The sequence below is a fragment of the Cryptomeria japonica genome, chromosome 8, assembly GCF_030272615.1.
Source record: "Cryptomeria japonica chromosome 8, Sugi_1.0, whole genome shotgun sequence".
In the NCBI taxonomy this organism is placed as follows: domain Eukaryota; kingdom Viridiplantae; phylum Streptophyta; class Pinopsida; order Cupressales; family Cupressaceae; genus Cryptomeria; species Cryptomeria japonica.
The window spans coordinates 712,806,078-712,820,344 of NC_081412.1; the positions used below are offsets into that span (position 1 = coordinate 712,806,078).

General features: G+C 34.2%; 1 protein-coding gene and 1 pseudogene across 2 annotated transcripts; both read right to left on the reverse strand.

Annotated features, from left to right (window-relative positions):
- Positions 1–2,338: 2,338 nt before the first annotated feature.
- Positions 2,339–3,866, reverse strand: LOC131857927 (taxadien-5-alpha-ol O-acetyltransferase-like; annotated as a pseudogene).
- Positions 3,867–9,702: 5,836 nt separating this feature from the next.
- Positions 9,703–12,981, reverse strand: LOC131071270 (proline dehydrogenase 2, mitochondrial). 2 transcript variants are annotated; one of them, XM_058007041.2, is made up of 4 exons: positions 11,623–12,981; positions 10,358–11,006; positions 10,033–10,261; positions 9,703–9,942 (listed from the first exon to the last, which is right to left on the reverse strand). In XM_058007041.2, exons 1-4 carry the CDS (start codon positions 12,268–12,270, stop codon positions 9,900–9,902), a joined length of 1,569 nt encoding a protein of 522 aa, XP_057863024.2. In that variant the 5' UTR covers positions 12,271–12,981; the 3' UTR covers positions 9,703–9,899. The 2 variants fall into 2 exon arrangements, with proteins under 2 accessions (XP_057863024.2, XP_057863022.2); XM_058007039.2 differs by having other exon boundaries at positions 10,033–10,273; positions 11,623–12,976.
- Between the last annotated feature and the right edge of the window lie 1,286 nt (positions 12,982–14,267).

Consider the following 14,267-nt stretch of genomic DNA (forward strand, 5'->3'; position numbering starts at 1 on the left):
TTCTTATAATTGTTTTAATTTATAGACTTTACAATCAAATTGTATAACCATACATGAGTTGTGATAAAAAATAACATTATTTTTTCAAGTGACCAAAATAGGTGAAACTTCATATCAATATTTATTTCTCGATCCTCTTGGAACCAATGGTGATATTTTTTTTTGTCGTAGGGGGTCATTTGTGTAACCTAACCCAAAAACACTTAGGGTGAACACTACAAAACACCTTTCTTATAAAATCAAGCTCAAAACATATATTTTTAAAAAATAACCATAAATCTATAACCCCTAAACCCTAGATCTATAAAATAAAAACCTACAAAATGTGTACATATCTTAAAATGTCTCAAATACCTCCTATATTATTATGGATTCAACTTTGCACTAGATATACTCATCAAAGGTTTATAACAAAATAGGAATCTCTAAAACTCCATACCAATAAACATGACTTTGATATGAAATATTAAGAAAATCAACAAGAATGATCAATCAATTTCCTACATAATTTAATGAGAGAAAAATATGCATACAAGTATTAAAAATAACTATATGCAATAATAAAGAATATATTACAAGATATGCCCTAAGAAAACCCTCATAGAGGAAAAAACTCAAATTCCAAAAGCGTCTATGCTCAATGCGTTATTCAACAATAAAAAATTACAATAAACTCATAGAGCTTTCGTAAACACTCCTAAAACCTCAAATATTTCCAATTCATCCTCCATGTTTCCAAGAATGTTCGAACAACCCATGCCATGATTCAGACATGCTCTCCTCAAAAGAAGACTCAATGCAATGATAGTCAAGCCAAAACACCAATAGGCCAACCTAAACTACTAAACATATGCATACTTTCATAGACTCAAGCTCACACAAATAAGGCCAATTGGTAAGGTAAAATTACAAGTCCACAAAACCATTTACCTCATATTTATTTTTGGCACAAAGTTTCCAAAACATTAAATAATTTTCTTATGTTTGGCCCATATAAAATATATATAACCCAATGTTACATACAACTTGACAAATGGCACCAAATAAATATTTAATGTGGCTAGACACATCATCTAGGATGTACAGGAAATGAATCTTTATTTTATATAGTAAAATGAAAATGAATGTTGTGCAAGTTGTACAACACCTAATTCTAACAATAGTATGCACAAAAGGAATTTTCATATTTACCAACATAGGTGTTGAATTTTTTTAATCCCTAACCAATAATAGTAACATAATATACCCTTATAGAACCATGAAAAAACATTGTTTAACATAACAAAATACAATGTATGAGTTCTACAACTTGTAATAAAAACAAATATAGAGAATAAGGTAAATGTTGTGCACTTAAAAATAAGATTTAAAGATATTACTTGATAAAACTTATGAAACATGCCTTGATAGAGGAAGGTCCATGGTAAGGAATGTCCATGGCAATCTCAAACATGTTATTTAAATATTCATGTTTTTCCTACAAAATAAATTTTATGTATGTTCATACCTTGCTTGCATGATTCCATGTGAGATATAAAATCACCATATAACATCGAATGCCTCTAAGACACAACCAATGACATATACACTTGCCAATATGCAACAAACAACAAACAACAAAGAACCTTAGAATTTTGTTCAATTTTTTCATTTCTCTCTCATCTATTGGAAGATTTTTTTTTAAATATTGCCTAAAAATTCAAAATCTAGCATCTTCAAATAGGGAAAATAGGAACTCCAACTAGGAGCAAGATAGATATTAATTTTTCATGCATAATGAAAATAGAGATGAACAAAACACTAGGAAAACTATTAATTTTGTTTTCTACTTTTCCTAGTAACTTTAATACAACTTCATCCATGAAGAAACATAAGTATTTTCTTATAAGTGAAGACTAATATTAATAAATATTTAATTAGAAATGAATTATATTTTAAAAATAATAAAAAATTATGTTGCATACATGCTTCATTTTAGTAGATTTTATTTTAGAAAAATTATTAGGTTAAAAGTGGAAGTTGTGTAATTTTCAAGATAACTCTAAGTGCATCATTGCCAAGTTTTGAGACTCCCATTTGCATATATCCAAGACAACAATAAGGAATTCGAGGAATAGATAAGAATTAGGAAAAGAAATGTTAACACCTTTTTCATCCAATATGTTTATTTCTGTATTGTCACTAAAACCCATCATGATTTCGCATTCACCTATTCATTAGGCCACTGAATTAATTTTTACATAAGGATGAATATATTCAACATGACATCATCAACACTTTTCCATCATTGATTCTAAAGCTAAGTGCACTATTCATCTTCTTTAGTCTCTAGGCGATTCTAAACCTTTCTATCCAGATATTCCTTTGTCATAGATTCAACTTCTATTTTGAATGCTTTGATTGTTGATATAGGCATGCACATTAGTATCTTGATTCCCTCAGGCATGTTCTTAGGAGATTGGAGGAAGACAAGATAATCTGGTAGAGGTAACCCTTTTACCAAAGGTAATAGAGAACTTACGGTTTTTGCATCTCCCCAACCAAAGTCCACTTAATGAAATCCCAATCGCCTCCAATCATTCACTGCAAGAAAATTTTCTTGTTCTATATGCACATTCGATGTACATGATTGTGACACAATGATTGGCATCAAATATGCATCAATTAATGATGACTTTGACCATTTTATAATTTTAGTACCTTGCAAAAGTGATCCATTTATGAGGTCTTTTGCAATATCTATTGCACATCCTACACCAAAGGCATTACCATAGTATCCTTGTGGAAGTGGGGGATTAACTAATCTCCTCATATCCATCGCAAAGACAAGCTTCACATTCTGATAACATTGAATCTTAAGAGCTTTTGTCCTTGCTCGCCAAGCCAATGCTGCAACAACCTCAAATGTAGAGAAAAATTCTTTATTTTCTTCCATAAAGTTATTTTTGATATATGTTATTACCTCAGATTTGATAATTAGAGAGGTTTGAACTGATTCATCCATTGTTCGAGGTCAGTGCATAACATATCGAGACTGATAAAATTGTAGTTTTATAGGGTCTTCTGACTTCCATAACTCTCTATCCCATATTGGTTCTAAAGAGGGCTTAACCTCTCCCCTTGCCATTTCTGAAAGTCCTTTAAGAAATTGTCCCGCTCCTTGTCCATCACATATACTATGGTGAAAACTCACTCCCACAACAAAACCCTCACATGTAAACCGGGTCACCTATATGGAACAAATACAAGACAACAACCAAAAACCAGAGTGCACATATCTTTTTAGAATCATGAAACCATTATCATGACATGACTAGAATTGTGAAGATTCCTAAAAGTAAAAGATATCACAACAAGCTTTGCCTGGATGAGATAAAACTAATCCTTCAGTTTAAAGTTAAAATGCATTGGCAAGAATTACCTGAACAACCAGAAGATGGAAGTTCTCAATAGGAGTAGTGGTAGCTGGAAGTGAGAAAAGTAGCTGTTGAAATGATGGGTTGTCATCATCCAAATCTCCAAGCACTGAAAGACTGTTATCCGCCATTGCTTCCACAAACAGAGCTCCCTCGCCTGTGCACTCCACTTCAACTTCCCCATTTTCTTTGCTTCTGAGCCGCCCAGCGAAAGGAAAGTAATACACCAACACTTTTGACAGAGCCTCTCGAATTATTTCTGCAGGATCAGCAGAAATAGTGTCATGGCCATTGTAGACTAACAATGAATTAAAGATGTTTCTTCTTAAAATCGGTCTATTGTCGATGGAGGAGAGTGGGAGAATAGTTTTGGGTGAAGGCACAGAAGGAGCCACCATGACTGGCTCAAATCTTCTTTACCTTCAACTCTGCAGACCCAGTTTTCTCCATTCTTATTCTTCTGATTCTGATTCTCAGAATACAAGGCAATGAGATGGAAAGTAAAACTCAGCGTGTGATTAAAACATGGTGTAAGAGAATCCTTATATACACTGCTCCAACCAGAAGTGGCGAAAACGTTAAAAAATTTAGTTGCATGTTTTGCATGTTCCGTAACCCATTTTAGAATTTTTAGTATATTATGCCTGCTACTAAAGTTTTTCTCGTCTTAATTATTTATTATATCATAACGAATATTGTGAATATATCAAACTCGTAAGCCTCGAGAGCTAATGGTTGAGTTTTCTTGAATGGCAAAGAACCTATGATAGTCATCACACGTCGTGAATCAATTATGCAAAGATTTAGTGTATTTTATTCCATCCTAGGTTTTAGGCCTGTGTATCCCTCACCCTCATCTTTGATTGGTTAATTTAGGATAGTTGTTGTATTTTATTCCATTACATGTGCGGTGTATCTAAAGTTTTGTATATGACCTTTAATGTTTTCTTCTTTCTTTATTGAATATTAGATCTTATTTTTCTAAATCTAGAGCATCTTCCATATCTAGAGCATCTATGGTTATGATTAGATTTTTGTTCATGATTATTTGGTGATCTAGAACTTGTTTATGTTTTTTGTTGTTCTTGATTGATCCCATTCACCACCATATCTATCCTTGTGTTAGTCAATAGAGTTGTATTTTATATTTATCTTTGATCAATTCACGAGCAAGTGACCTTGCTTGCTAGATTCCACCTCAACCATATTAAGTTTTTCATTCAAAAATAAATGGAACTTCTTAAAGTTCAATTCATTTCAAGTGTCTTTTAATCCTTAATTAACCCTTTTGTATCCTCTCCCCTCGCGCCTTACAGTGATCTCAAAGGTCCAAAGAATTTCTCATCTTTCTTTACGAGTACTACCTTTCTATACTATCACAATAGAGAACAACATCAGCAAAATGTTCTAATAGGTTGATTAAAATTAAAGAATAAATTTATTATTGTAAACTAGTCATCATTATGTTCGGCACGTCTTCATCTAACAACATCTTTTGTTAGTTTTGAAGGGAAGGGGCAAAGTGAAAGGGGTTAGACTTCAGCCACATGCTTGTAGATGGACTTTGATTCATAGATATCCCGACCTCACATAACTTTGTGTTGTATAGAGGATACTATTAAAGACTGTCTATTTTATGGTGCATCAATATGCGATTAGCCTCGATTAGTTACTCACACCCCACTTCTAATTTCTAAACATAAAGCTAATTATAGAGGAAAAATTTGACCTCTATGATTAGGGAACCTGTAGACTTAGTACGTGACCTTTGCATTCTCTACATGCCCACACCTTGGTAGATAGTACATTTTGTAAACATTGATACGCTATGCTTGAACAATTTAATTTTATTAATATGTCTTCTTTATTGAGTATCGTGTGAAACCAATTAATTTTGGTAAACCTTGAACTAACTCAAACAGATTAACCAAGTCAAACTTCTATAAAATTCTATTACTTAACACATTTAAGAATCCAAATAAATCGATCCCCTTCATACCTATAATCGACTTTTTAATCCATAATTCATAGCCCATATCCATAACCAAATCAAGTCCAGTTCCCTTCTAACATTAATCCATACGCATCATCCCAATTAAATTATCCTCTATCGAAATCAAACCTAAGTCCACGTAAACTTTATTGGTCGAAATTTGATTAAGAATTCATTGGTGGGTTGAAGGATTGTATAGAAGCATGGAGCGTGCTAAACGACGATTACACAAGAAATATAATATTGTGCAATATGGAGATTATCTCTGTAGCTGCAGCAGAATACTTGATGAAGTATGGGGTGATCTTACGTTATTCTGGTTCATGACAGGTATTGAATATGATCTTAAATTATCTTTCGAATCTTCTAGAGGATATCTTTGCAAATCCTAAGGGATCACTAGTTAACAAAGAGACAAAATGCTTCCTACACATTTCAATTTCAGTTGACTTTGCTTATGTGCACCATGGATTCTAACAGAAACAATCTCCATGTCTCCAATTTGAAAGGTATTTATGGATCTCAATCATTTCATAAATTATTTTTATAATAATTACACTTGACATGTTTTAAATATTAAATAAAATAGTAAAATGATTCGAATCGTAGAAATTCATATAAAATTACAGGTAATAAAAATGAGATTGGATCACATTTTTTGATCATTTTCACTGGCTAGAATAGATACAAGATGATATTACATATATTCCTTAATTGCTTTTGTTGTCAAGATAGTTGTTGTATATTTGAAACTTAAATGCTTAGGTATAGACATGGCAAAAGTAAAGTAATTAAGATACTTCCAAACCTCAAATACATGTTGATGGAGCTTTGTACAATTACATTTAATTATTCACCATCTATTTACTCATTTTTTATACTCCTTTGACATTAATAACAACATATGTTCAACACTCTCTACCCTATATCTTTTCCTCTCTCTACCTCTCTATATGTCACTTCCTATTATATCTCCCCATGTTTATCAATCCCTCTCCTCTCTCTCTTTATCTCCCCCTCCTCTCCATATCCCTCTCCTTATGCATATACATCTTCATATCTATCTTCCTCTCTATCTCTATCTCCTTACCTATCTCCATTTTTCAGTCTTACCCCTATATCTCTCCCTATTGTAAGCATAATATGAGCCTATCGGTCATGGATCTTTATTATCTTCCTAATTTATAGGTTTTGTTTCAATTCCATTTGGGTCCTTGTAAGTGAGTGCATTGTTGATTTGAAGCTACCACTTCTCCATTGAGACCTTTTGTAAGATCCTTTATAATATCAAATTAATATATTACAAAATTACACATCATTAATTGAATGCATTAAAGCAACTTTCTTGAATATACAAAAGAATAGAGGCATGAAATTATATTTCAACATAAGTCTGAGTATATATGCCAACAACAAGATAGAACATAAGAGATCAAATGCCTTTACATTAGGCCACAAGGTTGAATATATAGAGTACATAAAGTACAAATAATGAAGACAACCTTGACAAGAACTCCAAACATATATTTCCCTTGCGGACACAATAGGTGAGAACATCGTTGGAGCACTTTTCCAAATATGACTCTACTCAACTTAGAAAAGCCAATAACTCTTTTCACTACCACAAAATATCCATCTATAATGTAGATTAAAAATAAAGATTTAAAATCTTAATAATCTTTGTCTAACTACCTCTATTTGCACAATAGATAATATAGTTAGTTTTCTATAGTCACACATAAAATATGGGTAGATAGAGAGTACTCAAGGCCACTTTTCTATGGCATTCATGGCTTGCTTAAAAAGGATTCAATATGTTTAGGATGGTGCATCTAATATGCACCTGAGATTTTACCTTCATGCATACCATTTCCTCCCATTGTCGACACTCCTTTTCATATCCCTCAAAAATAGTCTCCACATTCGACTATATTTGGCATGCACAAAATATTTTTGAGATATATTTGGTGTTTTTATTTTCAAACATTTGTTATACTTTTACTCCACTGTAGCACTCAGCCACTATATTTGGCCTTTAAGGCACACATCCAAAAATATTCTTCTACGGTTGTTAAGCCAAAATATCAATAGTTTAGTTACCTATTGATAGCCTTTAAGGATATTTTAAATTTTAAAAAATTTGAATTAATTTGGCTTGATTAAATTATATCTAGCTATTAAAGAATATATAAAATCAACTAATAATATTATTAATACCAAAATTAATTAATAATATTAATATCTATAAGAGAGGATCGTAACACCTTTGTTGCACAAGCAACATCATTTTTAAAATGGGCTACCAAACAACCTCACAAAAACATTGCTTTTTTTCGTAATTCACCTCCCACACACCCATTACATACCAGAATGTGATTGCTAGTTTAATCAATTTAAAATAAAATAAATACCTCTAATCAATTAAATAAAATATTTTTCTATTATAAATCCTTAAAAATCTCAAAATTTATTTTTTTATTAATTTCTCTCCCAAAAGTTATCTATGTTAAACTTATCTTTTTAAAAATGTCACTTCCTACTTGTATATGTAGATAAACAAATTAAAATTATAACCCCTTTTATTGGTCTTTTCAAATCAAATCATTCAAAAATAAAATATTTTTAAAAAAGCAAAATAATGAGGAGCAATATTGAGAGCAGGAATCTGACGGTCGCCTTTGCCTGTCATATGAAATTTTTATGATGGTTTGATTATTCCAATTTCTTTCGTTTGATGTTTTAAGAAAAATATTAATTGTCAAAAAAAAATTAATTAGTATTATATATAAAAATCTTAAATTTATTAAATTTATAAATTCATACCAAAAAAATCTTGTTTACAATTATATTTTATTTTAAAAAGATTTTAAATTAATATATATTTATAATAAACATATATTTATTACATATTAATATTAAATGATAATAAGTTAATAATTATTAATAATTAATGTCAAAATCTTAAATTTGATCTATTATGAAAAATTTCTAAATTCACCACAATCTTATAAAAAAAGTTAAATTGACTAATTTCCAAAGCCATATTTTTTAGAAACTATTCAAAAACAAATTGGAAAAAAATATATCTATCATTTCAAAATATTCTAAATAAACAAGTTTCTAAATTTACATTTAAGAAAATCTTATTTAGAACAATTAAAAAATTAGAAACAAGTATAACTTATCATTTTAAAATATTTTAAATAAGTTTGTATGTTTATAATAAATATTTTAATATTATAAATTAGAATGCTATATTATCCATAATAAATTTTATACGGTCCAATAATTTTTTTACTTGTCATATAAGATCCAAAAGTGAAAAAACGACCATTTTGACCATCAAATTCCAGGCCTATTGAGAGCATCTTGTGTAACATTCATGCTTCCATTGAGATTAAATTAATTAGTAAATTTTTTTAAATCATTTATAATCAATCATTTCAATCACTTTCTTCCTAGCTATTTTAATGGAGAGATAATGACAAATGAATATGCTATTTTGATTTTTAGTTCCTACTAATAGAGAGGATTATTTATGTATATGTTGGATACAATTTTAGCTAATCATATGAGATTAGTTGAATTTTTTGTTTTTGTTTTTCTCAATTCACAAAATTCTTGTCAAATCTTATCTCCTTGTTTTAAAGTGACAAAAATTTATTTTTGCATGATTTGAATTGAAAAGACAATCATTAATAATTAAAAATATTAAAAATATTAATAATTAATAATTTAATTGTATTTACATTTTAGTATATTTGAATTGATTTGATAATGAATAATTTATACTTATAAAAAAGATGCGAAATGAATTTAAATTTAATTCTTCACTCTTAAATATTTTTTAATAATTTAATTTTTATTATTACAAATATATTTAAATATTTTTTTTTTGGGGGTGAGATCAGCAAGTTGAGCTGCAAATAATAGTGCGTGTATGATAAGCAATGTGTGTTATGATTATGACACCTGAACAACATGCAAATTGTGCAATCATTCATGGCCTAAAAATATATCATCAATCTTATTTAATCACAATGAGAATCTTCTGATTGCACAGCAGGAGGATATATTTTTGTAAAGCCAAAGAAAGAGACAAAATGCCGTGCATACATTTCAGTTTCAATGTGACTTTGTTTACGTAACATGAAGCCAATCTCTCTGTATCCCATTTCAAATGTATTTATATTCATCTCTCACACTTTAGCCTATACTTTTTTCTTAGAAAGAGACAAAATTATAAGATGATAAACAATAATATCCACAACTTAAATCACACGCACAAGTCACTGAAAAAAGCTATAAATAAAGCATGAAGTCATTGGCAATTTGGCATTGAAGTATAAACATGAGTTACATGGACTTTCAGCCATGGAAGGCAAAAGGATGGCCTTTAATCTGGGCTTTAATTGCAAATATTTAAATATACATTTTCACTTTCAGCCATTTTTTTGTAGAAACCAAAGGCAGTAGCGTATTTCTTCATATCACCCTACGATAACCGCCTGCAATCTTCTGTTCAATTCCATGCTGGATTCACACAAACACACTGTAAGATATACAGCAACAGAAAATTTTTAGTAAAATAATTACCAGACACTTAACAGTTTCTGTCTTTACCTGATGCGTTGACGATCTGCAGTAGTTGTGGAGAGAAGCCCTCGGTTTTCTTCAGCCCTTCTAATGAGGTAAGGCATGACATGATCCACAGGCCCAAAAGGAAGATATTTACTGACCTGGAATCCTGCCTGAACTAAACCTAATGAAAGGCTGTCTGCCATTCCCTTCAGCTGTGCAAACTGTACTCTATCATTGCCCTTTCTGATATTCAATTCCTCTGCCTTGGCAGCTGCAGCTTTGCCTGTAACAAACAAACAAACAGATATAAAAATCTGTTGATCTGTTAATAAATGATGTTACCTGATAACTATAAGCTTGTTTTTACCTGACTGGAAGTTATGAGTGGCCAACACAACAGACGCCTCTGCCATGGCAGCTTTCTCCATCATGAGACTCGCGCACGCATCGTAACAGTTGTGCGTGTCTTGTATTGAAGAATGGATGGGCGAAGGGGCGCCCAGAGAAGCTGCCAGCGCGGATTCCCTGCTGATGTAGGCGCCACGTACGAGCTCCAGTCCGATCTGTATTCCCCTCCGCGTTGCCTCGTCAGACGCAAGCTGCAGACGTGGCAGCGCGTCCTGCAAATAAGCCTGGACAGTGCCGTAAACGACTGGTTTGGCAGATTTGTTGAATTCCAGAGAAGCAGAGAAAGTAAAGTAGTCTATGGCAGGCTGGACGGATGTGTATTCCGCATCTATTAACAAAGGCAGGGAGTTTTCCTCGCAGGATTTGCAGAGCGTACGCAACCTCTTTTCCGCCAATTTGAGGTATTTTTCTTCGGTAGCAGTCAATGGTTGAGGAGCGGTAAAGGTATGGTAAGTAGGGCTAGAGGGCGCTAAAATTGGCAGAGTATCTTGCATCCATGGAAGGCTTATCTGATCCGGATGGAGGTGCCGCCATCTTAGCAGGTCGCTAACTCTTTCTAGCAGGGGAAGAGGACATAGCGCCGTGATCTTCACGCATGCAAAGCTAACCTGGAAAACAAATAAACAGACGAGATTTAGCAAATACAGAGGTTCCTGGTTTAATTTACACTGAACTTAATACAGTCATGGATTTTTATAGAAAATTTGAGCGTAGCAGTGATAACTAACGATCTCAACGACAAGAAGAAATCCGCGAAAATTTTGCACAGGAAGCCTGAAAATATGAAAAATAAATAATTGCGTACAAGATGCAAATTTATTTATTAAGAGAGCAATGGAGATTCATTTAGATCAATACTCTGTAAAAGGTCATCTCTGTGCTGCAAATATTATTGCCTCAACCAGAACTTCACATCCAAGAATGATGAAATTCGTTGAAATAAAGGAAGATAAATTTAGACTGACAATGGAAATTGTAGGAAAACGAAAAGATTCTCAAAACTTCACAGCAATATTCTAGGAAAACTTAAAGATTTTCAAAATTTCACAAATACTCAAGAAAAACGAAAAGATTTTCGAAATTTCAGAGAAATATTCAAGGAAAACGAAAAGATTTTAAAAAGTTCACAGAAAATTTCCAGAAAAACGAAAAGATTTTCAAAACTTTGCAGAAAATTTCCAGAAAAACGAAAAGATTTTCTAAACTAAACAGAAATATTCTTACCGAACCGGCTGGGAGTCGAAGCGTTGTCTGGACTGTATTCAGAAACCCTTGAAGGTTTTGGTCACATGAATCGTTATCGGTCGCGTCTTCGAGGCTGTAATCAAGAATTCCTTTGAGTCCTAACTCCCACATGCGCTGCAGCGTTGCCGAGGCCTCCGCCACGTTTTCTCCCGCGCAGAAATGCGAATACGCGGTCTGTTTAACGGCCTGAAGCACAGGAATTCTGAAGGCCGCGTGTTTCATCAACGGAGACCTAAACACCTTTATGCTCAGGTCGACCAGGGGCTCATAAGCCACAAGATAAAGATTAAAAAGCGTCGATAAAAGTTCCCTCGAGCTCATCCCAGAGTACAAAGCCTCGCCATTTTCGATCTGCAGGTTGCCGTGATTTATTATATCCGGGACGACCGTTGCGCCTATCCAGTCCTGCAGAACAGGAGCAGATCGCTGTGCGGACTCAGACGTCAGACAACGGGAATTGAACAGACCCTGGCTTGTATCACCACCTAGTTTCGAACCGCAGACCTCTGAGTTACCAACAAAACTCGCCGAGACTTGAACCTCGGACCTCTCAAATCTATTCCTCAGACCGCCTAGAAGAATATTCCTATTTCCTTTCGATGAAGCCAACAGTGCTCGCCATGCCATTACACCTTCGACTGGTCTCGTGTTCGAGTCCCTCCTCACTCAATCCCCTTCACAAATATGCATCTGAATCTCACCCCACAGCTCGATTTAAAGACTGCAGAGAACAATTTTCAGGCTGCCAGATTAGAGTTTTACCGATTGGACAGTAGCGGAGACGTGGAGCGTGACACAAATCCAACGTGGACTCTATCTTGATGCGAGCATATAGCGCCATTGTCGGGACTAGAAAACTCGGATTTGGATTAAGGAACTTTCCTGTCAACATCATCCTACCTGGTCCATGTTTGAATGATCGATTTCCAGCCTGTATTTTCGGAACTGGAAAAAGTGGCGCGGCCAACGATGATCTCCATTAGGGTTTCAGCGAAATGGGTCAGTGTGGAGAAAATAACGGTGCTGTCTGATATGAGATCAAATCCAGCAATTTGTAACGTCATTGTCAGCGTACAACTTTAACCAGCTTACAATTTGCATGTCAGTCAGCAGTGACATTTAATTGCATGGCTGACCAGTTTTTCCAGTCTGATCTCTTCAGAGCTATAAAAATAATCGTACGGAACGGTGCACACGAAATCCTAGCTCTGTGGAACGGACTCCAAGGTGTCTGGAGTGAATATCCCTACTGATTCTAATAACGTGGGAAGGAATCTGCATTAATGCTTAGGGTTGTAGATAGTACTAGATGTTCTTATTGGGCACCGGCTATACTCCATGCAATACATGTTGGGCACTGGCTATGGGGGCCTTTAAACAGCACCCCATAGCCCCCTATCTCCTAGCCTTCCGTGCGCTACAACATCCTGCAACTCTGGAATTTGACGGTCGTTTCTGTGTGTAAATCATATAAATATAACATTATCTCACGCTGCCCAAAGGGATTAGGCTAATGCTCATTAGGGATTAGGCTAATGCTCATTTCTATTGACATTAAAACATTAGTTTCCTGCCTAGATAGGACCAACAAATCGACGAGAAAGCCCACCCGGGCATGTTACGTATAGAATCCAGCATCAACTAACATCTCTTCCATAGGCTCTTGCTTTCTTTAGCGGGGGCCGGGGCGAGTTCTTGGACCAGTCCTTCTTTCCCCCCAAGGAATCCCGGGGGGGCGGATGCGTAGTTGATTCTTTTATGTCGGTTTGATCATTTCAATATCATTTCAATGTTTTTCCTTTGAAGTTTTAAGAAAAATATTAATTGTCAAAAAATATTTAATTAGTATTATATTTTAAAATCTTAAATTTATTAAATTTCTAAATTCATACCAAAAAATCTTGATCTCCATTAGGGTTTCAGCGAAATGGGTCAGTGTGGAGAAAATAACGGTGCTGTCTGATATGAGATCAAATCCAGCAATTTGTAACGTCATTGTCAGCGTACAACTTTAACCAGCTTACAATTTGCATGTCAGTCAGCAGTGACATTTAATTGCATGGCTGACCAGTTTTTCCAGTCTGATCTCTTCAGAGCTATAAAAATAATCGTACGGAACGGTGCACACGAAATCCTAGCTCTGTGGAACGGACTCCAAGGTGTCTGGAGTGAATATCCCTACTGATTCTAATAACGTGGGAAGGAATCTGCATTAATGCTTAGGGTTGTAGATAGTACTAGATGTTCTTATTGGGCACCGGCTATACTCCATGCAATACATGTTGGGCACTGGCTATGGGGGCCTTTAAACAGCACCCCATAGCCCCCTATCTCCTAGCCTTCCGTGCGCTACAACATCCTGCAACTCTGGAATTTGACGGTCGTTTCTGTGTGTAAATCATATAAATATAACATTATCTCACGCTGCCCAAAGGGATTAGGCTAATGCTCATTAGGGATTAGGCTAATGCTCATTTCTATTGACATTAAAACATTAGTTTCCTGCCTAGATAGGACCAACAAATCGACGAGAAAGCCCACCCGGGCATGTTACGTATAGAATCCAGCATCAACTAACATCTCTTCCATAGGCTCTTGCTTTCTTTAGCGGGGGCCGGGGCGAG